The sequence below is a fragment of the Pteropus medius genome, unplaced genomic scaffold, assembly GCF_902729225.1.
Source record: "Pteropus medius unplaced genomic scaffold, Ma_sr-lr_union100, whole genome shotgun sequence".
Lineage (NCBI taxonomy): Eukaryota > Metazoa > Chordata > Mammalia > Chiroptera > Pteropodidae > Pteropus > Pteropus medius.
The window spans coordinates 14383495-14407165 of NW_024354502.1; the positions used below are offsets into that span (position 1 = coordinate 14383495).

Consider the following 23671-nt stretch of genomic DNA (forward strand, 5'->3'; position numbering starts at 1 on the left):
CTCAACTGAAATGTTTGGGTTACTTTTTTACAGCAAAAAGTAACATTTTCATAGAATAAATTCAGGTAATTTACCAGAAATTTTTAGAATACAGTTGTTTATATCTTAAAAACTCTGAGTATAATTATTTATGTTTGATTATAGTAGGCATGTAGACCTATATCCCAATGTATATAAAAAACATTTCTACTTTCAACATTTTCATTTTATGAAAACTCCTTATCAGCAGCTAGAACAGGTAGAAAAATAGTCCACACACACTTTTTCCCTTGTCTTCAATTTGTGGCTCTTTTCAGAAGATGCCCATCATATACTTGCTGGGAAAGTAGATGGACTATAGTCAACGAAAAGGTAGAGTCTTCAGAGGCTGATATTTCAGCTAAGTCAAATGCTTTCATGCTCTATAGCACTGCTGTCCTGTAGAAATTTCTGCGAGATGGACATGTTTTATATTTGTACCATTCGGTGTGCTAGCAGCTATCTGTTTGTGACTGTTGAGCATTTGAAATGCGGCAAGTGTGACTGAGGAAATGAATTTCCAATTTTACTTAATTTTAATTAAATAACCACTTGTGACCAAGGGCTACCACATTGGATAGCACAATCTAAAACAATTTTTATCAGATCCAGTATTTTAAAATAGGGATATATTTCCAAAGTATTATATTAGGTGGTCAGTTTTTTTTTTATCTTTATAAAAAGACATCTAATAATGTGCCTTTTCATAATTTAGGATATTTAATTTTAATTGAAATTAATATACCAATATTTTCAGAGTATTTTTAAAATAAGTTATTTGTAAGTTTTCTAAACATACTTTATTTTCTTTCAGATAATAAGAAATATGAAATTGTTAAGCGTGATGTTCTCCGTGGAAAGTCAGTGCCACATTATGCTGCTATTGAGCCTGATGGGAGTGGTCTCATGATTGTCTCCTATAAGTCCTTCACATTTGTTCCAGATGGTCAAGATACTGAAGAAAGTAAGGATGAAAACATGTCAGAGAAAATCAAAGGTAATTTGACTTTTAATCTTCATAGAATTCAAGATAGGTGCTTAATTTTTTTTCTTTATATTTCCCAGAATAACTGGGAATATCTTTTGTAAAAGATACCACCTAAATAGTATAAACTAGTTTAATTGAGTAATTTTGTAATTAACCAAAAATGTTTATATATAATATAAGTATTATATATAACATATATATTACCTTAGCTCATAGGCTGTTTAATAAATATCAAAAGTATAAATAATGTTTGTTTGTTGTTGGCATTTGAGAAGCCAACATATTGTATTGAAGATAATAATCTTTTAAATAAGCTCACCTCTGTTCATTATAGGTGTACACTAATGTACATGTTTTCACTTTTCCTACCAGATGGAAAGTTGCTTGAGGGCAAAATCTCAGCCTGTTTTTTGTGTGGAATGAATGAATGAATGAATGAATGGCGCTAATGTTTTAGAATGAAAAGAGTAATAAGGTCTTTCAGGAGAAATTTATATTTGTATACAAAGAATATATATTATTTTAAAGATAAGAGGCCATTCCTCTGTAATCATTACTGTTCATATTCCTGATGTTTATGGGCAGAGAAGAGTATATTTTCTTGAGATTTTCACAATATTTAACAATTATATATAATTACTCTGACTATGTTTTGTTTCATAACATTTAAAATAAAATTAGTTTATTTTTATATCTTTATCTCTAAAAATGAATTTTTGAAAGTATTTGTAAATACTAAATTAACACATACTTGAAAAATATTTTCCCCGCGTTTATAAATACCATCTAAGACAAGAGTTTTGCTTAGTGTGGCCTTTTATTTAGTCTCTTAACAACTTGGTTTCCTCATGTGATCTTTTTGTTAGATTACATCTAAGATCTCTCTTCGAATAAATTCTACTATTCTGTCTTATTTACAGTGTTAAACTCTCCTAAAGCTTAGCCAGAACAGCTATTCACATCTCTAAACCACATGCCCTTTAGAACTTAACTCCGTAGGTGAGCAGTTGTGAAGGAATGAAAGAATGCCTTAATCCTTGGAACCACATAACGTAGTAGCTAGGATCATGTGGTTCTAAGACGGATTGCAGCCTAGGTGGGACACCTGTGTTTAAATCACGACCTACCAGTCCAGGTATTTTTCTTGTTGATACTTCACATTGTATTTTGAATTCCTCCTGAATTTATTATTATGTATGTTCTTCCCCTTTAACCTCAAATTCCCTTCATTTTTCTGTTTCCCCTCTAATAAACAGTCCTTACTAAATTTCTTGTACCTATTTTCTGTTGGGAAATTTATTCCATATTTACTTTGTCATATGATTTTCACAATAATAAAGGAAAATAATTTTAAAAAGTTATGGATAGCTTGTTAATTATAGCATATTTTCTTTTAAACAGTCTTCCAAGTATACTAGTTTCATTTTCTGTGAACCTAACGGAGACTGATATTGTTTATTGCCCATTTAGTATTGTTACAATGATATAAATAATAGTATTTTCTTTGAAAGCCCTAAAACAATATCTCTAAAATCATAAAAAGCAACTAACAACCGAGAAAATTATTTAGATGTTTTTATATATTTAATGGAGACAGGATTAAAAAATTATGACTTTCCCTTTAGTCTTATTTCCATGTTTTTAATTTATACTAAAAGTTCATGTGATTTAGCAAACTCCTCCTGTCCATATCTGGCAGAAGATATTCATTATTATGTATAAACTGCCTTAACTTTTGCAGTAGAGAGAAATATGAATAAAACAAATTACTTCCCTTAAGGAGCTTATAGTTATCAATCTTTTAAGCTACAGTTCAGAGTTTTTCATTAAAAGTATTTCTAAAGGCGGAGAGGATCTGAGAGGCTACTTAAAGGAATGTGACACAGGTTAGAAATTACCTCAAAGGAACAATTTTTTTCAGAAAATTCATGCATATTTTGTATTTTATTTCTATGATATAGTTTTATTAAATTTCTTAACATCAAGTAAAAGTGACCCTTTTAGAAGATACACCATACTTATGCTATATCTTTGAGCATAGCTGGTACCTCCAAAGTTTTTACATAAAACAGCACAAAAAACCCCTAATATTAACTCACATTTAATGAGTTTATAATACATTTAGATAACAGGATTAATATTAAAGGTTTTATATATGTTAGCTCATTTAAATGTCAACAGTCCTAGAAGTACATAATATTCTGTTATTTTACAGATTAGGAAAATAAGGCTTGGAGATAAAATTACATACCAAAATTAATAAATGATTGAGCCAAGATTCAGATACAGGACTAGTCAGCTCTGGAGCACAGGTTCCTAACCACTATGTTATATTTCTTCCTGATGAGTGGGTAGACAGAGTAATGCTTCTGGATGCCATTAGGCAACTTTTTATTCATTTTTCATGTAAGCCCTGTTTTCTTAGTTCCACAGTGATAGCATGACGGGTCAAACGGTGTTTCTTTAGCAGCTAGCTTTTTAGGAGACAGGCCGAGGAGATGGAGAAGATAAAGGGAGATTCTTTTACTGGGAACTTAGACAAAATAAGCTGATAGCTTTTGAATTTCCTATGAAACTGCTTTCATGCAACAAAGTTGTGGGATAGAATAACTAATACCTTTATAAGGAAAATATATCTTTTATTTTGGGGTGAATGTATGTCCCACCAAATAATAGTAACAGTGGTCTCCTGTATCACAGCATTACATTGCCCTAACATAGGTAAATCAAGGCAGTGGTGAAAATTTCAAACAGTGGCTTATGACATATTTGATATTTTTTTGAATTAGGAATCCACTGCATGTGGTGTGTGTGGTGTGTGGTGTGTGTGTGTGTGTGTGTGTGTGTGTGTGTGTGTGTGTGTGTGTGTAAGGGAAGATGGAGAAAGAGAGAAAGACAGGTACTTGGAGGCAGGGAGAGAAGGAATGGGGATAAAGGATTGCTGGAGTATCAGGTAAGCGTGGAAGAGGAAAATGTCAATTGCTATAACTCTTTGAGTGAAAATTCTCCAAAAAGATCTGTGTGTGTTTGTTTTATAATTCCTTTTTTGTGAGATGATCACCGGAAAATACGCTAAGATTCTTTTGGATAGGCGTACTTTTGTATATTCTAGTCTTTAATTTTTTTATGTTCTATTCTTAATTTCTGAATTACGTAATGCATTTTTCATTTCCTAATAGAACCTCTGTATTACTGGCAACAGACCGAAGATGAGTTGACAGTAACAGTACGGCTTCCAGAAGACAGTACTAAGGAGGACATTCAAGTACAGTTTTTGCCTGATCACATCAACATTGTGCTAAAGGGTCAGAGTTTCTTGGAAGGAAACCTTTATTCATCTGTTGATCATGAAAGCAGTACATGGATAATTAAGGAGAATAATAGGTATGTTTTTTATAGTTTTATTTATATTTAAAATTTCATTTTCTATTATTATTTTCTTTTATTCTTTCTACAGGGTTACCTTAAAGGTGAATACTATAACTGCTCTGTCTTTAATGATTATTTTTCTTAAGGTAGATGACGTAAAAATGGAATTATGTCAAAGAACATAATCGTAGTTAAGATTAAAGATACTGGTATAGTTATTGCTTGCATTATATGGTAGTGCTTTTCATTACCGACTCTGGATACAATAATAATAACAGTAACAATAATAATAATTAATACGTGAAATGGTTATTTTAATTCGTTCTTTTTACATTTTTTAATAGAAATAATTTTTTTCTATTACCTTGAATTCGTTGACTACATAGTACATTCCTAGTTTTTAAAATTTAAGGTATGTCAAAGGCTGTACAGTGAGAAGCCTTCCTCCAACCCCGATCCTCTGGTCACCTATCCCCTAACTCCCCACCACCACTGTTCACTTTTATGAGTATTCAAGCAGCGTATATATTCTTTTCTCTTTTTTTCTCCACAAAAAAGGTTTCGGCACATACTACACACAGTTATACAGCTTGCTTTTATTGTTGACTTTGAACAATAAATGTTGGAGAGCTTTCCATAAAAAATAATTATCTTTTTTATCCTCTTATGGCTTCATGTGTTTTACTCTTATCAACTGCATAATCATTTAAAAAATTGGTCCTCTATTGTTGGATATTTAGTTGTTCCCAGTCTTTTGCTATAGTGAATAACTTACTTCCCTGTTTGTATGTGTACGTGTGTATTTATATATTCACATGTGCAGGAATATATATGGAGAATACCTACAAGTAGAATGGTTCATATTTCTTTGAAAATTGTGGATAATAAATATTTTTCTTATGTAAATTAGCCATTTACATTTCTTTTGTGAACTATGTGTCCAGGACATATTCACAAAAAAGAAATACATGGTAAATTCTGTGTCATCAAAACAGAGCTTTTCAGTACATCAAAACTGAAAATTTTTTTCTTTTCTAAAGACACCATTAAGAAAACAGAGGCAAGCCATCAGCTGGGAAAAAAATAGTCCCAGTACTCATATTAAATAGAGGACTTGCATTCTTAATATATAATGAAACCCTACTACAAATTTATAATAAAAGACCACCCAGCTTTTAAAATGGTCAAATGATTTAAATAGACATGTCATAATAGAAGATATATGAATGGCTAGTAAGCACATGAAAAAATAATCGTCATTAGTCATTAGAGATATTAAAGCCAGATGAGACACCGATGCATGGCTACAACTAAAAAGATTGACAGCATCAGATGTCGACAGGGATGTGGACCACCAGCAACTTATACATTGCTGGTGGGAATGGAAATGATACAGTCGCTTTGGCAAACTGTTTAGCAGTTTCTTATTAAGTTAAACATATACCCAGAAATTGGTTATTCTTTGTTACTCAGAAATTCTACCTCTTGATATTTACCCAAGAGAAATGAAAACACATTTCTAAATATCTTTTTATAAGAAAACACAATTGTTTTATAAAAAATAAGACAATTGTTCCCCCAGACTATAAAAATATATTCATAGCTACTTTATTCGTAAAAGCCAGAAACTGGAAACAGGTCAATATTCATGAAAAGGTTGAATGGATAAATACATGCGGTGATATATTCATTCTGCCATAAAAAAAAAAATCGAACTACTGATAAACACAACAATCTGAATATGAATAAATCTCAGTAACATTATGTGGAATGAAAGAAGCCCGAGACATAAAAGTGCGTATTGATTGATTCTATACATGTGGAGTTCTAGAACTGGCAAGACTAATCTATGGTGGTACCAACCAGAGTAATGGGTACCTCTAGGGGTAGAAGGGTCAACTGAACAGGGCATAAAGCAGCTTTCTGGATGGTTCAGTATCTTCACTGGGTTACACGGGTATATGCATTTGTCAAACTCAATGAATTCTACACTTAAAACCTGTGAATTTCATCTATATACCTCAACAAAAGCAGTATGTTAAAAAAGGTAAACAAAGATCAAGGGATTTATAAAACTGTAATCTTCTGCCCCCACTACCATGCCTCTTTGTAAATCCGTTGTCCCAGATACTTCACACCCCAATCATTTAGATTACTAAAATTATACTCTTTCATTATCTATCAAGTCTTAGTAATTGTTGAATTCAGTGATGGATTAATGAATAGTATTAGGCATTTAATTTTTAAAAGTGGTTAAATTTGGTCAGAAGTTGCTATAAGGTAGATATTTTTACTCTAAATATAGTTCTTGATTAGTAGTATATTACCCATGTGAGTCTCTAGTATATCTAGACCCAGATGAGTCTAAACCCTGAGAATGTAAGAAATATATATCTAGTTCAAAAATATTTTAAGCTTCAAAAGCAGATATCTTGAATTCATTTTCTTAATGGAGAAATTTGGTGACTTGGTTACACTTTTTAGTATATTATTTTAAAAACTCAGTCATCTTTTTAAATATATTCTTTTAAATATATTTTCCATCTCCACATATTCTATTTAAACATATTTTATGTGTGTGTGATAGAGTTGAGGGTAGCATTACAAATTAGCAAACCAGCTAGAACATCTTGTTAAGTATGTCATTAAGCAGTAACCCAGCAAAGGTTTATGAAAATAGCTGGACCTCAAGCAGATATTTTTAGCCATTTAATACGTGAATATAGACCAGTATTGTTTTTTTCCATTAAATTTGACATCCTTGATTACTATTTTGCGTTACAAAAGATAATTACAATGTTGTGAAAGAATAACTAGTCTACAGTTTATTTTGTGTGGGGTTTTATGTTACTTTTTGCATGGATGGTAGGATTTGATACTAGTTTTAAAATATAGAAATGCAGTTGTGCTAAAAGTGTATTAACTAGGTGTGCTAATTTAATGATGGATCAGAAACTATTTATAACTCAGATTAAACGAACTCTAACTTATTTAGGTAGCAATTGACTAAGAATAGTGTTTATACATTCTGGTCACTGGGTAAAAGTTCTTAAATAGTTATTTACAGATATTTTTGCAGAGAAGCAGAATAGTGCAGTAGTGAAAAACACGGACTTGGAGCCAGCCTACTTTACTGGCTTGTGACCTTGACAAGTTCTAACCTCTCAGTGCTTTTTTTTCTTACTTGTATAACGGAGATGATAATAATACTTTATTTGGTTGTGGTGACTAATAAGTGAGTTAAAACGTGTAAAGTGATTATGACAGCACCTGGCATATGGTAAGCATTAAATAAGTACAAGCTGCTTTCGTTATTTTTATTACTATCATTATCTTCATCATCATCATCATTATCAAGATTAGCTTTCTCCTTTGAAAATATAACTAAATCTGGGCATTATTGATTGTGGTGGTAATTTTTAATGCTAATGATAGGTGCTCGTATTACATAAGAGATATTTTGTATAGTCTCTTAAAATAAGTAATTTCAGAAAATTTTAAAGTGCTATAATTAATTCATGAGGCGGTGATAATAACAGCCTTGAAAAAGAATAGCTGATAAATTTGCATGTTCTGTTTGATAATTATGATAATAGTTATTGTGTGCTTGTAATTGTTTGCTTGCATTTGTGTTCCAGGACATAGGTTAGTATGGCACATGTGTACCAAAGATGGCACATGGAAAGGGATGCTCTGCTGTGGAACAGCTACCGCCACCCCACTTTTCTCTGTGTTACAGCAGTGGCTATTCTCAAAGCAGCTTACGTGCGTTTCCCTTTCTTTTCAAGAGGCACATGGGCAACTTCCTGGCCTCCTGTGTCCACAGTCTGCCCTGACTGAGCACTCTCTACCTTTACTGCCTCATTAGACCTTAATCTCAGGATTCCTTGATAGGCCCTTTTTAGTGCATTTGGAATTATGTTTAATGGCTTAAATGTACAAAATTAGATTTTAAGTTAATAGAGACCACATTAACAACTTTTTTTCCCTGTGTTACCAAAGATAATTCTTTTCTAATTCCTACATTTCTTTTCAGTTCTTTAAAATCTGCGTTTAAAAAATTATATTTGTATTGGCTTAACCTGCCTGATCTTTAGATTAATAATTATATATTATTGGTACTAGTTTGTGAAAATAAAGTTAATTGGCTCCATACACACTGAGGTAACTTTAGTTATAGGTCCCGCCCAATTAGTTTTATGTATCCACCCCCATCTACTACACACCTAGGCTGTATGGCATAGCCACCACCCTCATCACCACTACCATACCCCTGTGAAATAGCTCAGGTACATGCTGCTTGCTTTTCTGTTACTTAAGTTCGGTAGTACACCGCACACATAGACCACAACAGTACTTTCTGGGTGTTCTTATTCTTTCCAGTCACTCCTGTCATAAAGCCATTTGACATACCATTTCCAGGGTACTTTCTTATTTGTTCATTAAATCTAAATTATTTACCCTTGGATTATAGATTTTTCCATCATATGTAAAACTCGAACAGAATTTTTGGTAAAACATTTTCTGGATACTGGAAGGGTAATTTCTATGGAAGACTCTTCTTTTTGGTATTGGTTGTATAATTTACATAGCTGCTTAATATAACATTCTCTCATTTAAACTTCTAGCTTGGAGATTTCCTTAATTAAGAAGAACGAAGGACTGACATGGCCGGAGCTGTTAGTCGGTGATAAACAAGGGGAACTTATAAGAGATTCAGCCCAATGTGCTGCAATAGCTGAACGTTTGATGCATTTGACTTCTGAAGAACTGGTAAGCAATTGCAAAACAAGTTTGACTTCATAAGGATCTGGAACTATGTTATGTGAGGATTATGCCATGTTTTTCAAACATTATTTTGCTTTTCTTTATGTAAAAGACATTAGTACTGTTGACTGGTGTTCGAATATGGCTTAAAATGCTAATACTCCTTACACTATGTGAATTCATACATATATCTGCATGTGGTCATGTTGTATAGGGTAGATGTGCATGCATGTATGTATGTATCTACACACACACACACACACACACACACACACACGCAGAGTCATGTGCTGCTTGACAATGGAGATAAGCTCTGAGAAATGCCTTAGGTGATTTTGTCGTGCAAACATCATAGGGTGTACGTACACAAATCTAGATGCTACAGCCTACTATGCACCTAGGCTACATGGTACAATCTATTGGTCCTAGGTTACAAGACTGTATAGCACATAACTACAAAACAGTGCGAGATTAAATCCAGTGCAAGAGAAGATGATGCAATCCAGAGAGATGGTGAACACGAGATACATGAGGGTGCTGCTGGTGTATCACAGCACTGTTTTACAGCAGACTTTTTTTAATAAAAGAGTACACTCAAAAATAACAAAGTATAGTATAGTACTATACTGTTGAATTGTATACTTGAAACTTATTGGATTTCGTTAATCAATGTCACCATAATAAATTTAAAGAAAGAATAAAGAAAAAAAAAGTCAATTTATGCATCTCCATTTACCGCAAAGAAAGTGAATATTTAAAACTTCATTATTTAAGTTAATAAGCAGGATTCAATTTAAACACAGCTTTTGTTGTTGACAAGTTAGAACATTACCACAGGGTGTTATTTTAGATATTTAAAGAATCTTTTATTCAAACTTCTGATTTTCATAATCTTTAATAAGTTGGAAATCAAAATTCAAAGAAAATAAAATATATGTAAAAGAAAAAAATTATAGTATAGTAAATACATAAACCTATAATATAGTCATTTATTATCATTATCAAGTATTATGTACATTACAAAATTGTATGTGTTATACACAAAATTGGTTTGTTTACACCAGCGTCACCACAAATACTTAATGCATTTTATTATAACCTTACAACATCACTAGATGTTAGGAACTTTTCAGCTTCACTGTAACCTTATGAGACCACCATTATACATGTAGTTCATCATTGACTAAAATATTGTTATGCACCACAACTGTACGTACGTACGTACGTGTGTGTGTGTGTGTGTGTGTGTGTTGTTTTGCCTTTTTACCGTTTTTATCCAGTTTGGCATCTGGATAATGCTGACTTCATAAAATGAGTAGGGAAGTGTTTCCCTCTTATTCTATTTCTGGAAGAAGTTGTATAGAATTGGCATTTCTTCTTTAAATATTTGCTAGAATTTGCAGTGGAATTATCTAAACTGGAGTTTTCTTTTTTTGGAAGGTTTTTAGCCATGAATTTAATTTCTTTGATAGAGGATTATTTGGGGCAGCTGTTTCCATTGACTTTTTTTTAGTTTCCAATTTTACTTATTTCTGTTATTACATTTATTATTTTCTCTCTTTTGCTTACTTTGGATCTCTTTTGTTCTTTTTTTGAAGTAAAAGCTTAGACAATTGATTTTTGACCTATTCTAATGGAAGGCTTTAATGCTATACACTTCCTTCTAAACATTACTTGAGCTGCATCTCCCAAATTTTCAGTTTGTCTTTTTAATCTCATTAGGGATTGATTTAATTTGATGCTGGATTTTAGTTTTTTACATGGTTGATATTTATGCCTCGTTCATTCTTACTCCTAGGGCAGAACTTCCATGAATGTCGGCAGAAAGTCTGGGTTGTTTACCAGGGCCCCTCCTTCTGTGTGGGCCGTGATCTCTCATTTTTGTCTCCCAGGCATTTTGATAATATCAAAACTCAGCTTTTAATCCTTTTTCTACTGCTTTTTACTTGTGTTTTTTAATTCAGCTCGGAAATCAGTAAATGGCTTTAGGAAAGCAGAGGATCTTGGGGTTCCCTTCTCTGCTATTCTCTTTTCTCTGTAATCTTCTCCTGTTAGGTACTGGCTGCCTTGATAGTCCTGAAGTTTTCATTTTTGTCCTCCTATCTCTGACACATGGATAATTGAAAGGGGAAGGGAGGGAGGAGTGTGGAGGCTGCCTTCTGTATTCTGTTGGACATATATATCTTTCTGAGTCACTGACAAAATGGCCTCAGCTAATTGCCTGTATTGCCACCTTAGCCAGCCACAACAACCAGAATTGTTACCATTGATATCTAGACTGGAGCAGACAACCATAATCAGGTGGCTCCATGTCCCAGTTTTGATCTTCTTGAATCTATAGGATTATAGTTTTCATCAAATCTGAAATATTTTGGCCATTATTTCTTCAAAAAATTTTCCATTCTTCCTGCCCCCTTCCAATTACTCATAAATTAGATCATTTAATATTGTTCCATAGATCACTGCAGTTCTGTGTTTGTATTTTTTGTCTTCTCTGTTTTTCATTTTCGATAGACTCTATTATGTTTCAGGCTCACTGGTCTTTTCTTCTCCAATGTCTAATCAACTGTCAATGCTATCTATTTTGTTTTCCATTTTAGATACTAATATTTTGCATTCTTATATCTTGAAGGTAAATTTGGTTCTATTTTATATCTTTCATTATCTCTCTCAACATGTTTTTTTTTCCATCTTTGAGTATATACTTGTTTATAATAGCTGTTTTAATACATCTTTTTTTGATTCAAACATTCCATCATTTCTGTGTCTGTTGGGTCTGAAATTTAGTTTTTAATTATTGCCGTAGTAGTAACATTTTTAAGTATGAAGAAATCCTTTTTTTCTCTTATTGTTGTTTGTTTATATATTTATTTTATTTTTTGGTCTAAGAATCCAAATCCAGATAAAGAAAAACCTCCTTGTAATGCTCAAGAGTTAGAAGAATGTGATATTTTCTTTGAAGAGAATTCCAGTTTATGCAGATTTGATGGCAACACATTAAAAACTACTCATGTGGTGAGTTCTTGATAATGATATTTCTAAAAATTTGTGAATAAATAAAAGTTACTCAGGTGAGATGATAATTGATTAACCAAATATATATTTTACAAAGATGGTTTGATTAGCAGTTACTGGCTGCGATGTAAATTTTATCACTCCATAAAGTAGCAACTTTTTGTAGTATTACCTCAAACTTAAAAAAATGTTTTGTTTTGGTACTATTGCATATTTGATATCTTTCAGTTGGCTTTTTTCTGTGCAGGTGTTTACATACAATTATACTTGTGATATATAGGCAAGACTTGTCTTTTTATTCAACATTATGACAGCTTTTTTTGCATTCTCATGTTATTTCAATCTAGTTAATGGTTGGATTGTGCAATAATGTTATTGTGGGTGTTTATGTGTATGTCTGTGTGTAGTGGTTGTCTACATATTACAGTACACATATTTAATTTTTTTGAATTGATTAATCATGAGATATTTTTTAAAAATCTCTTTTTACATGAAACATTTTCTATATTCAGGAATATTTAATAAAATGTTATAAAAGTCAAATTAATGAGTCATAGACTAAGGCTGTGACAAATTGATTTCCATTTTATATTCTCATTAGTAATGTTTATAATTATTGCCTATTTTATTGCATTTTTCATCTGCCTCTTCGACTTTTCGTTTTATATTTACTAATTGGTGTGCAAGATATATATATAGGTCTCTTTTTAACCCTTTTTTTTTTTCACTGTTGACTGTTTTTACTGTTGACTTTGTTTTAGTGTTGAGGGTTGTTTATGTGAGAAGGATCTCCTCAGTAAATCAATGGTTAATTTAGATGTTTGCACGTAAAAATTAGTCTTAGTACTGAAATTAGAAGGCTTTAGGATCCCCATCCAAACAAAAGCAATAGAAGAGAGAGAACAATTTGGTCTTTTGTTATTTTGTGTTTGATATAGGCCAAGAAAATTCTCGAAAATTTCTGCTAAGTTTGGCTTAGTGTATTCATCTTGTAGAGGTTGAGGGGACAGTGAATTCTAGCCAAATTCATGAAACCAAAGTCAAAAGTGTCATGGGAAACTGATTTAATAGAGCTGACTTTCTCTCACTTACTAACCTTTCTTAGTCTTTTTTGGATACTTGACAACTTTCTTTAGCTAATGGCTGGATATTGCATTGTTCCGAGGACTTATAAAACTTAGCATTTTTAGATTTTATGTCTATGAAGGCAAATGAGGTTCAATGGCAAAGACCAATGACTAGGTAAAAGTGCCATTAAAGCTGTACCAAAATTAAATACTTACTCTAATAATTAATTTCTGTATATGTACTTCTTTCTTCCCCACTGTTCATATTTTATGTTTTTAATGTCATAATTGACATCTTTTTATCTTGTGTATACCTTAACAGATTATTATAGTCGTAATTGTATTTACTACTTTTAATCTTTTAATTTTTATACTAGCTTTATAAGTGATTAACCCACCACCTATACCAGTGAGATATGTACTTTCATATGTTTTCCTATTATGAATTAGTCCTCTTTTGTTGTAACTTAAAAAAGTTCCTTTAACATTTCTTGTACGGCTGGTCTAGTGGTGATAAACTCCTTTAGCTTTTGCTTGTCTGGAAAACTTTCTCTTTCCATTCTGAATGTTTGTCTGATGAGTATTCTTGGTTTGAATTTTTTACTTTCAGCACTTTAAATATATATATCGTGCCACTCCCTCTGGTCTGCAAAGTTTCTGCTGAAATATCTGCTCATAGCCTTCTCTTAAAGATAACAAGTTGTTTTTATCTTGCTGGTTTTAAGGTTCTTCCCTTGTCTTTAATTTTTGATACTTTAAATATAATGTGTCTTGCTGTGTGTCTCTTTGGGTTCATCTTTTTTTGGAAGTTTCTGGGCTTCCTGGAGCTGGATGTCTTTCCTTCCCCAGGTTGTTATGGCGCGAACGATTCTGAGACCCAGGGAACCAATTGAGATTAATTATGAGCCTTTATAAGACAGCCTGCCGCCTGCAACTGATTCTCTACCACACAGGGTTAGAGGAGATCAGCCCGGAGTTTCCAGAGGAGGCAGCTTATAAAGCCTCCTACTACATCCTTGAATAAACAGATTACAAGAAGCAGAAGTTAGCCGGTAACGTTTTGTACAAAGATAAATGTATCCAGGGGACTCTCAGATCAAACAGGGCCTAGTAGACAGTTTTATCATCTGCACCTTGGAATGTTGCGCTTCTCCATGGGGGCTGGCGCCTGGAGATATCACCTCCCTGAAACTGGAGAATTACCACTTTTACAAGGTCAGGGAAGTTTTCTGCCCTTTTCTCTCCTTTCCTTCCTGGAGCCCTGTAATGCGAACGTTGTTCTGCTTGATATTGTCCCCAACGTCCTTTAAGCTGTCTTCACTTTTTTCATTCTTTTTTTTTTTTTACTGCTCTGATTGGGCGAGTTGCATTGCCTTGTCTTCGAGTTCACTGATCCTTTTTACTTCTTTATCTAGTCTGATGCTGAACCTATTTTCCATTTCCATTATTGTATTCTTCAGTTCTGTGACTTCTATGTAGTACTTTCTTATATTTCTGTCTCTGTGTTGAAGTTCCCACTTTGTTTAGCCATTCTTCTCTGCTCAAAAAGCATCTTTCTGACTTATTTTGAAGTCTTTATCATGTAAATCACTTACATCCATTTCATTAAAGTCTCTTTCAGAGGTTTTATGTTGTTCTTTAGAACATATTATTTCTTCATTTTCCTTGATTCTTTATGTTGTTTCTACACGTTAGATAATACAGCCACTTCTCCCAGCCTTAAAGGAGTGGCCCCGTACATGAGATGAACCATATTGCCCTAGCTCTCGGTTATCTCTCAAACTTTTGTGATTGTCCAAGCAGCCTATTTTATTTTTAGTGGCTCCCAGTAGTTGAGGGTATGTCAAGACTTGTCATTGTCTCAAAGGGGAAGATCTCATTCATCACCTAGATTCAGGCTAATTGGAAGCCAGACCCTCAGGCAGTGGCTTTTAAAGTATGCAAAAGGTATTTTCCTGTGGGACCACAAGTGTAAGTCCTGCTGGCCACCAGAACCAGGCAATCTAGAGGTGTCCTCTATGTGACTGCTGTAAAAATCTCTGTGCCATACAAATGTACAAGTGCCTTTCCAGGAGATACCGTCAACCTGGGCCACAGCAAGGGAGCCCAAAGATAGTGCCTGCTGGTCTTTGTCCCTGGAGAGTAGCTTTATAAGTCCCTAGATATGTGCTAAACCAGATGCCCGCCTCTAGGCTGAAGCTCCAGAATAAGCAAATAGGCCTTTTTCACAGAAAGATGAGGTACCTCAGTCTGTTGCCTTTCTGCTGTACCCTGGCTACTGTAACGAAGTACTGCAGACTGGTGGCTTAAGTAAATGTTTTCTCACAGCCCCAGGATGGTAGCCAGTTAAGAACTCTTTCTGTGTTGGTTACAGTCCTATGGGACCCCTGAACTGAAGCCCCTCTGCCCAGCAGGGCCAGGTGATCTAGAGGTTGTGTCTTGGGTGGCAGCCACAAAATTGGGGTACCAGACAAGGGAATAAGTTCTTTTCCAGGAGATAGTGGCGACCTGGTGTGAAGCAGAGAGAGACTGCATAGTTGGTGCCTACCAGTCTCCACCCATGGAGAGTATTTTTAGTTGGTGCCTACCAGTCTCCACCCATGGAGAGTATTTCAGTAGGTCCCTAAATGTGTATTAAATTAGATGCCTGCATCTCACGCTGATGCTTTAAGGTAAGCATATAAACCTCTTTCACAGAAAATCTGGGCGCTTTGCAATCAGCTGCCTCCGTGTGGGGCTTTAGGGCATGTGAGCCCATGTGTGCGAGCCCTTTAAGAACTCTTTTTCAATTCATTATAGTTTTGTGGGTCTTGTGGATGCCAGCCCCATGGGCTTTCAAAGCTCTATGTTTTGGAAGCTTGTCTCAGGTTCAGGTCTTAAAAGTTGTGGTATCTGATGTATGGGGTTCAAATTTATTGCTCCTTAGGGAGAAGCATAGTTTTGAGTTCTTTCCCGATGTTGTTTACCACGCCAGGGCGGATGAGTTTTTTCTAGTTTGCCTGATGTGTAGGAGTGGCTCATCTAGTTGTTTTATTTTGTTTATTCCTGAGGAAATTGATCCATATGTAGCTGTAGAACCATGTATCCATGTGAGAAGGTGAGTTCAAGCCCTTCCTATGTTGCCGTCTTGAACTGGAACCTCCTAAAGATTCTTATCTTTGTTTCACTTGGATTAAATTGGAGACCAAAGTTGTTTTTTACAAATTATAAGCGCTTTAATTTTGCTATTATTAGTCATCTTTTATAAATATAGGCAAAGATTCAGTGACATAAAACTGCATGAACATTGCTTTTACCCAAAAGTGGAATGGCTATAAATTGAACAGCTCCAACGAATAAGTAATAAGTCCATCTTCTTTTTTAAAGGCAGATTTGTTTTATCAGTGTATTGTATGAAAGTCAAAGTCTACTGGTCAGATGTAGTTTCTTGGTGTACTCAAGAGGGGACCAGTTGGCTTGTCACTAGAAAAGAGAATGAAGGAGGCGGTAATATCTTGGATATTCAGTGCCACATCCACTTCAGGAATCAAGTGGTACAGTTTGAAAGAAGTTTATACTTCTTTCTGCAATGTTTGCTTAAAGTTCTCTCTTCTTGGTTTCATTTGTCATGACTTTGGATAACTTAAAATTACCTGTACATGGAAAGGTCAATATATGTTTTTATAGTTTTAGGAAAAAATACTATAACGAAAAGGTCAGAACTCTATATTGCAAATGACGGATTTTTCAAAATATAAAGTTTCAAAATATAAAATGAAAGAAAGGTAAATCGAGGTTAGAATTCGGCATTTGGAATGTAAAATGGTAAATGAATACATGCAATATGCAGCAGCACAATAAAATTAAAATATTAAATATCAGAACTGGAGAAGAAAAGTGACGAGATGTTGTCACTGGGGTGTAAAGCTCAAATCAGAATTCAAATACAATTGAAGATGAATTATTTTTACGTCTGTCTAGGGCTATGCTAGATATATTTTATAAAACATTAACCACTGTCCACAAGTAGCCAAGAGCACTTGAAATGTGGCTTTTTTGAATTGAGATGTCCTGTAAATGTAAAATACACAATCAGAATTTGGAGACTTAGTATGAAAATAATAAATTATATTATTAGTAGTTTTATATGATTTTTATGTTAAGATGATAATATTTTGGTTAAGAAAATATATTATTAAAATTTATTCTCTTTTTTAATGTGGCTACTAGAAAATTTTAAATTTATGTACATAGCTTGTATTTTATTTCTACTCTATAATGATCAAATTAAGTATAGACTTACACAATCAAAAGGTGATAGGATATTTTTAAAAATTAAATTACAGTAAGTTTCTCAGATCACATGGCACTTATATACTACTTAAAACATGACATTGAAACAGCTGAAAAGAATATTTGCAGCTTATGCAGGAGAGTTACAAATAGGAAATAATTTTTTTAGATTAATGTCATTTTGAAAGGTAGTAGTAAAGGCATATACTTGATATACTAATTCTTTCAAAAAGATATTAAGGGTAGGATCAGAAGTTATAGAGGAATGAAATACTTTTGGAAAGTATCTAAACCACTGGTTCTCAAGCTTTTTAGTCTCAGGACCCTTTTACATTCTTAGGTTCTCTGGGGTATGCAACATTTTTGTTTATTTTGATTATACCTAACAAATTTGACCATATTAGAAATTGAGCTGTCTAATAATTTCCCTGCTAGGGCCACCATAACAAAGTGCTACAAACTGGGAGGCTTAAATAACATTTGTTTTTTCAAGTTCTGAAGGCTAGAACTTAGAGCTCAAAGGGTTAGCATGGTTAGTTTCTTCTCAAGCCTCTCTCCTTGACTGTAGGTGGCTCTCCTCTCCCTTTGTCTTCACAAAGTCTTCCCTCTGCTTGTGTCTGTGTCCTAATCTCCCCTTATAAGGACACCAGTCATGTTGGATTTGGACCTACCCTATTGACCTCATTTTGACTTAATTACCCTTTTGAAGGTTCTGTCTCCAGAGATGGTCACGCTTTGAGATGCTGGGGGTGAGGACTTCAGCATATGAATTTGGCGGGGGGGTGGGATATAGCTCAGCCCATAACAATATCCTTCACTTAGTTTTAGCAAATGCTAACATTTTGCCATATTTATTTTTTTCTTGTTTTTCCATCTCTCCTTTTTGCTGAAACATTTAGGAATGAGTTGCATGTGCCATGTCCCTTTACCACCCTCCCCCCGCCCCCATTTCTTTATATAACCACAATGCAATTCAAGAAATTTAACTTCGATACAATACTTTTATCTAATATGGAGTCCATATTCAAATTTTACCATTTGCTCAACATAATATACTTGATAGCAATTTTTTTTTTCCTGATTTGGGGTCCCATCCCATGTCACATACTGCATTTAGTTGTGATGTCTTGTTAGTCTCCTTTAATTTGGAACATCCAGCCTTTATGACATTGACTTTATTTTGTACCTTTTATAAAAAGACTGTCTCCAGTATCTCCTCAGGATCAGATTCAGTTGTTACATTTTTGCCTGGAATACTACATAAATGATATTTCCTTTCCAGTGTATCACATTAGGAGAAACTTGGTGGGTTTTTCTATATTTTTTTTCCCTACTATTGTGGTGTTAAATTTAATTATGTGTTGTCTACCAGGTTTTGCTGCTCTAAAGTTATTTCCCCCTTTGAATTAACAAGTATTTTCTGTGAAGGTCAAAGTAATCCTTTTAAAGGGTTTGTTTAGTAGGTTTTGTCATTTCTCTATTCCTTTTCTTTCAAGAGTAGCTTTCTGTCATATTTACAACAATGTTTGGGATCCTTACCATGATCCTCAAGCCCCCTTCAAACTTTTCTGTGACTCAATTTAAAATGTATTTTAAATTGAGACTCAATACACACACATTTGAAGCAAAAATTTCACAAAGCAGTACTATCCTTTTTGAACAGGACATACTCTAGTAACTCCATTCCATACTACTTTTAATGAAATAAAATAGAAAATTCTCTTCTTGATCTACTAAATTGATTTTGCTACCAGTGCTGAGGCCCATAGTTTAAAAGCCGGTACTGACTGTCTTTCATTTTCTAGCTAACTCACTTTTCTTTAGCCATTTTGGCCTTCATGCTTTTCCTTGTACTAAACATGCTTCTTTATGCCTTTGCATTTATTATTCTCTTTACCCAAAATGTTCAGCCTTTTCTCATTTGTTCCGTTACTTTATTCAGACCTCTGTTCACATGTTACCTTCCGTCCCTTACTAACCTCTATCAGACATTATCTCCTCACCTGCTTTTTCGCTTTTTCTTTTCTCATGGCACTTTGCGTTTTCCAATATATTTATATGTTTCTATTGTCTGATAAATCCTCCATTATATCTATGTATTTATGTCTTCCATTAGAATAGTCAGCAAAAATATTATGATACATATAGCTAAAGATCCAATTTGATAATTTTCAAAAATGAAAAAAAATTGGCAGTTCTTTCTTGTATTTCTAGGTACTAATAGTCATTTTCTTTGTTACAGCTTTTAGTAAAGTAGAAATGTAAGTGCATGTCCCCCAATTGCATTTTACATCAGTTAGCCAAGACCTGGCATCTTCCTATGCTCAATCATTCGTCAGTGTTTAAATATCTTTAATTATATAGTTTACTTTATGAATGGGCGTTTAAACAAAAATGCAACTTGAGATTTTATAAGACCTCTTTGCCATTGTTCGTAAACATCAGTTTTAGACCTGACACACACACACAGATTATCAACACAATTTAACTGACTAGAAAATAGGCTTTGGGAGACCATGCAGTGGTGGTGATTAAGAACATGGGTTTGCGACAACGTGGCTAGATCTTGAGATTATGCTAAGTGAAATGAGTCAAAGTTGACAACCCTATGATTTCACCCATGTGAGATATAAAACTGAAAGCAACAAAGAAGACAAACAGAAAACTCATAGACACAAGACAACAGTTTAGTGTTTACCAGAGGAAAAGCGGGGAGACGGGGAGGTAGATAAAGGTGAGATATAGATCTCTGTGTGTGCGGTGTGTGTGTGTGTGTGTGTGTGTGTGTAAATATATATAGTGACGAAGAAATTTAACTTCGGGTGGGACTACACAGTATAGTGTGCGTATGACATATGATTGAATTGTACACTTGAAACCTATATAATTTTGTTACCCAATGTGTCACCCCAATACATTTAACAAAAAAAAAAATAAAATAAATCTTTGATTAAAAAAAAACCATGAGTTTGGAAGCACATTGCACTTAAATCCCAGCTACCACTTATTAGCTTCTTAACTTAAATATCTTAACCTCTTGAGTCTGAGTTTCCTCTTCTATAAAATGGGATCATATTTCTCATTCTTAGGAAGTGAAGATTAAATAAGGTAGTTGTAAAATAATAAAAAATATGTATATATTGGTCTCTGTCTCCAGTTCCTAAAACCCTGGTAATTTCCTGATTTGAGCACTAGGAACATCTTTTGTTGTAATACTTGGTCTTTGATCTGGTTCCTTACACAGAGGTCTTAAATCTTTTAGAATTTGATCCTAGATGATGGGAGTGTCTTTTATTCTAATGAAGAGACTCCTGGTGGATCCCTGGATAACTGCAAGATGGGGGCTGGTCATGAGAAAGACCAGACTTGATTAGGAGCTTCAAATTTTCAGCCCCATCTGCTGTCCTCCAGGAAAGAAAGGAGAGCAGACTGGAGCCTGAGTTAATGATTGATCGTGCCTGTGCGATGAAACCTCCATAAAAATTCCGAAGTACAGGCTTCATAGAGTTTCTGGGCTACTGAACACATTGGACGTACTAGGGAGGTGGCGTGCTTGGCGAGGGAAGGGAAGCTGGTGTTCCTTCCTCGAGCTTGCACTATGCTTCTCTTCCATCTGGATGTTCATCTTTATCAAATCCTTGTCTAATAAACTGTAAAGATAAGTGTTTCCGTGAGTCCTGTGAGCCATTTTAGCAAATTATCAAACCCAAGATGGGGAGGGGAAGTCTTGTGGAACTGAGCCCCAAACCTGTGGAAACTGATACTGTCTCCAAGTAGACTGTGTCAGAACTGAATTCAATTGTAAAATATCCAGCTGGTGTCAGAGAATTGCTGTCCGAGTAAGACTAGCACCCAATAGTCTTTGGAAAACCACACATCTGGAGTCAGAAATGTTTCGAGTGTGGTGGTATTGTGAAAGTAAAGGAGAAACACAGAGAGTGTTTTTACTGATACAGTAGTAGATACAGATCAACTTAATATTTTATGCATAGTAATAATAGACTAAATTTTAGCAGTTTATGCTGTGTACAGATTATGAATTTGGAATTAAAGTTTCATGTCATTAACTTTTCAGCCTGGCTTCCTAGAAAAAAACTTTGTTTCTGGGTAGATAAAACCTTTTTCTTATTTATTACTTTTCAATTTAATTTGGTAATAGCAGTGATTAAAAGTTGTTTAAAAGTCTTCACTTTGACATTTAATCTTCAGAAGTCTTTAATTGTTAAGTGTTCTACAAAGAGAAGAAAAAGACAATCAATTGACTACTTGAAATTCATGTTTCAAATTTTTCTCTAGAGAATATTTTACTCAATTGTAGTCTTCACTGGTACTTCAAAGGTAAATATAACCTTTTCTATAATAAACCTGAGAATAGAAGAAAGGTGAAGTTATATTTTATTGGCCAAAGGGTTTATGGATTTAAGAGGGTGTTTTTTTTAAGGCAGTAGGATATTTATTTGACATTAACAAAGAATGAGTTTCTAAAATAAATTGTCTAGTGTAAATTAATTCTTTTATGTGCTAAAACTATATTTAGTGCCCCCTTTTTTGTAATGGAATCTTACTAAAATTTATTATTTGCCCAACATCTTATTTAGAGCATTCTGAAGAGAAAGTAATATTTTATTCATGGTTGAACGTCATTAGTGTGAACATTAATTACCGTGCTGTATATTTCCACAGTAATACCGTTAGAGACATTTGAAGTAAGTTGGGCTCTTTGCTGCTACACTAAGTAGCCTTAGCCTGTTTCACTTAAAACATTTCTTTTCTGGTTGTGTCTGGTCTGTTCTTTCCACGGCTCATAAGCTATTGGATGCTATTCTTACTTTTGACAATGTCTGCCCAAAGCAGTCATCCTTTTCCCTCTTTTCTTATTTGCTGTCCCATCTTGTTGTTGGCTATTAAGTTGTAAACTCAGTGGGGTTTGTGGCATCTGTTCTGGACTATTTAGGGACCTTTCGAACATCTTGTTCTTGATTCTTACAGGTAATTACTTGTGCCAGATATGGATAATTTCTCACTTCCCTGTTTTGTCTGCTTCAAATTATGATATGATGTCTTTGTTCTTCAAACATTTTCTTTCTTTTGCTTATATTGTTAGTTTTTGTTTCTGTAGGAACATACAAAAGTGCAATTTTTGTATGTGCAAAAAAAAAGTGCAAAAAAGGTAATAATTAATTTTAATTGTACTTTTTAATTATCACGCTTCATTGTCATTCACTTAATTCACTTAGCAAAACTAATTACTTTAGTTCGTAATCTTAATTGCTTTTCTTTTGGACAAAATTTGTTATCTGGACTTCTAGAGGTTGAAAGGAACAGAGAAGAAACGTTTGGTCATCGCAAGTGATAGATGTTTAGTGTGAACATACATGGAGACCATAAGGAACAGTGGAAACAATCTCTTCAGATCTTATGGGGAACTAGAGAGGATCATTCTGTAAACAAATGCACTGGCAAGTCAGGCCTAAAGGAGAAGTAGAACATTGCTTAGGAGATAGACCATAGTTCCAACAACCAGGTAATCTGCTTGAAAATCAAGTGTCCCTTTGCTGTCCTTCAGTGCTAGGCCATTGTGATCACATCAGTGTGTTCTTTATTTGCTTCTGCTGCTCATACCTCTATGTGTTGATCAATTAATTACTTTCTACCTCATGTTATGGTTTCTGCTTATTACAGTCTCTCTGGATATGTCTTTAGCCTCTCTTCTTTGTTGGCTGTCTGTGTTTATTTTGGGATTTAGACTTCTCAAAGAAGAAGATTTTATTGCTTTGGCCAGCCACGATCCAGTATGGGAAGCATTTGTTCAAGAATACACTGCGATCTCAGATAAAAGAGGATCATCTCTGATTCTTTTAGCAGAAGCACAGGGAGTAGTTTCCTACAGTATACAATTTGCCTCCTTGTGTATATGGAACCTCTCGTGGATATTGAACTATAGCCAATCTGCTGATTATAAGTTGAAGTCCTAGGCTTTTTAGGGAAGTTTATAACTAGTGAGCAAAGGAATTCCAGATTCTGCTTTGGATGTAGAAACCGAGAAAGAGTTTCACTCCCAGTGTAACAGTAAAGGGCTGAATAGTCTGTAGGATCATTACTTAAAAAAAATTCTTCAGAAAGCCTAGGTTTTTTCTGTGAACCATAACCAGAACCTAACAGGAGAGACTGGGAG

At 34.1% G+C, this 23671-nt stretch overlaps 1 protein-coding gene across 1 annotated transcript in view; it reads left to right on the forward strand.

The window, feature by feature from the left end:
- The window catches only part of NUDCD1 (NudC domain containing 1), a 58241-nt gene that overhangs the window by 27748 nt on the left and 6822 nt on the right, over nt 1-23671 (forward strand). The window contains 4 exon segments of the mRNA XM_039853720.1: nt 833-1015; nt 4186-4390; nt 9004-9148; nt 12032-12157. Of these exon segments, the coding sequence (XP_039709654.1) occupies nt 833-1015; nt 4186-4390; nt 9004-9148; nt 12032-12157 (659 nt within the window).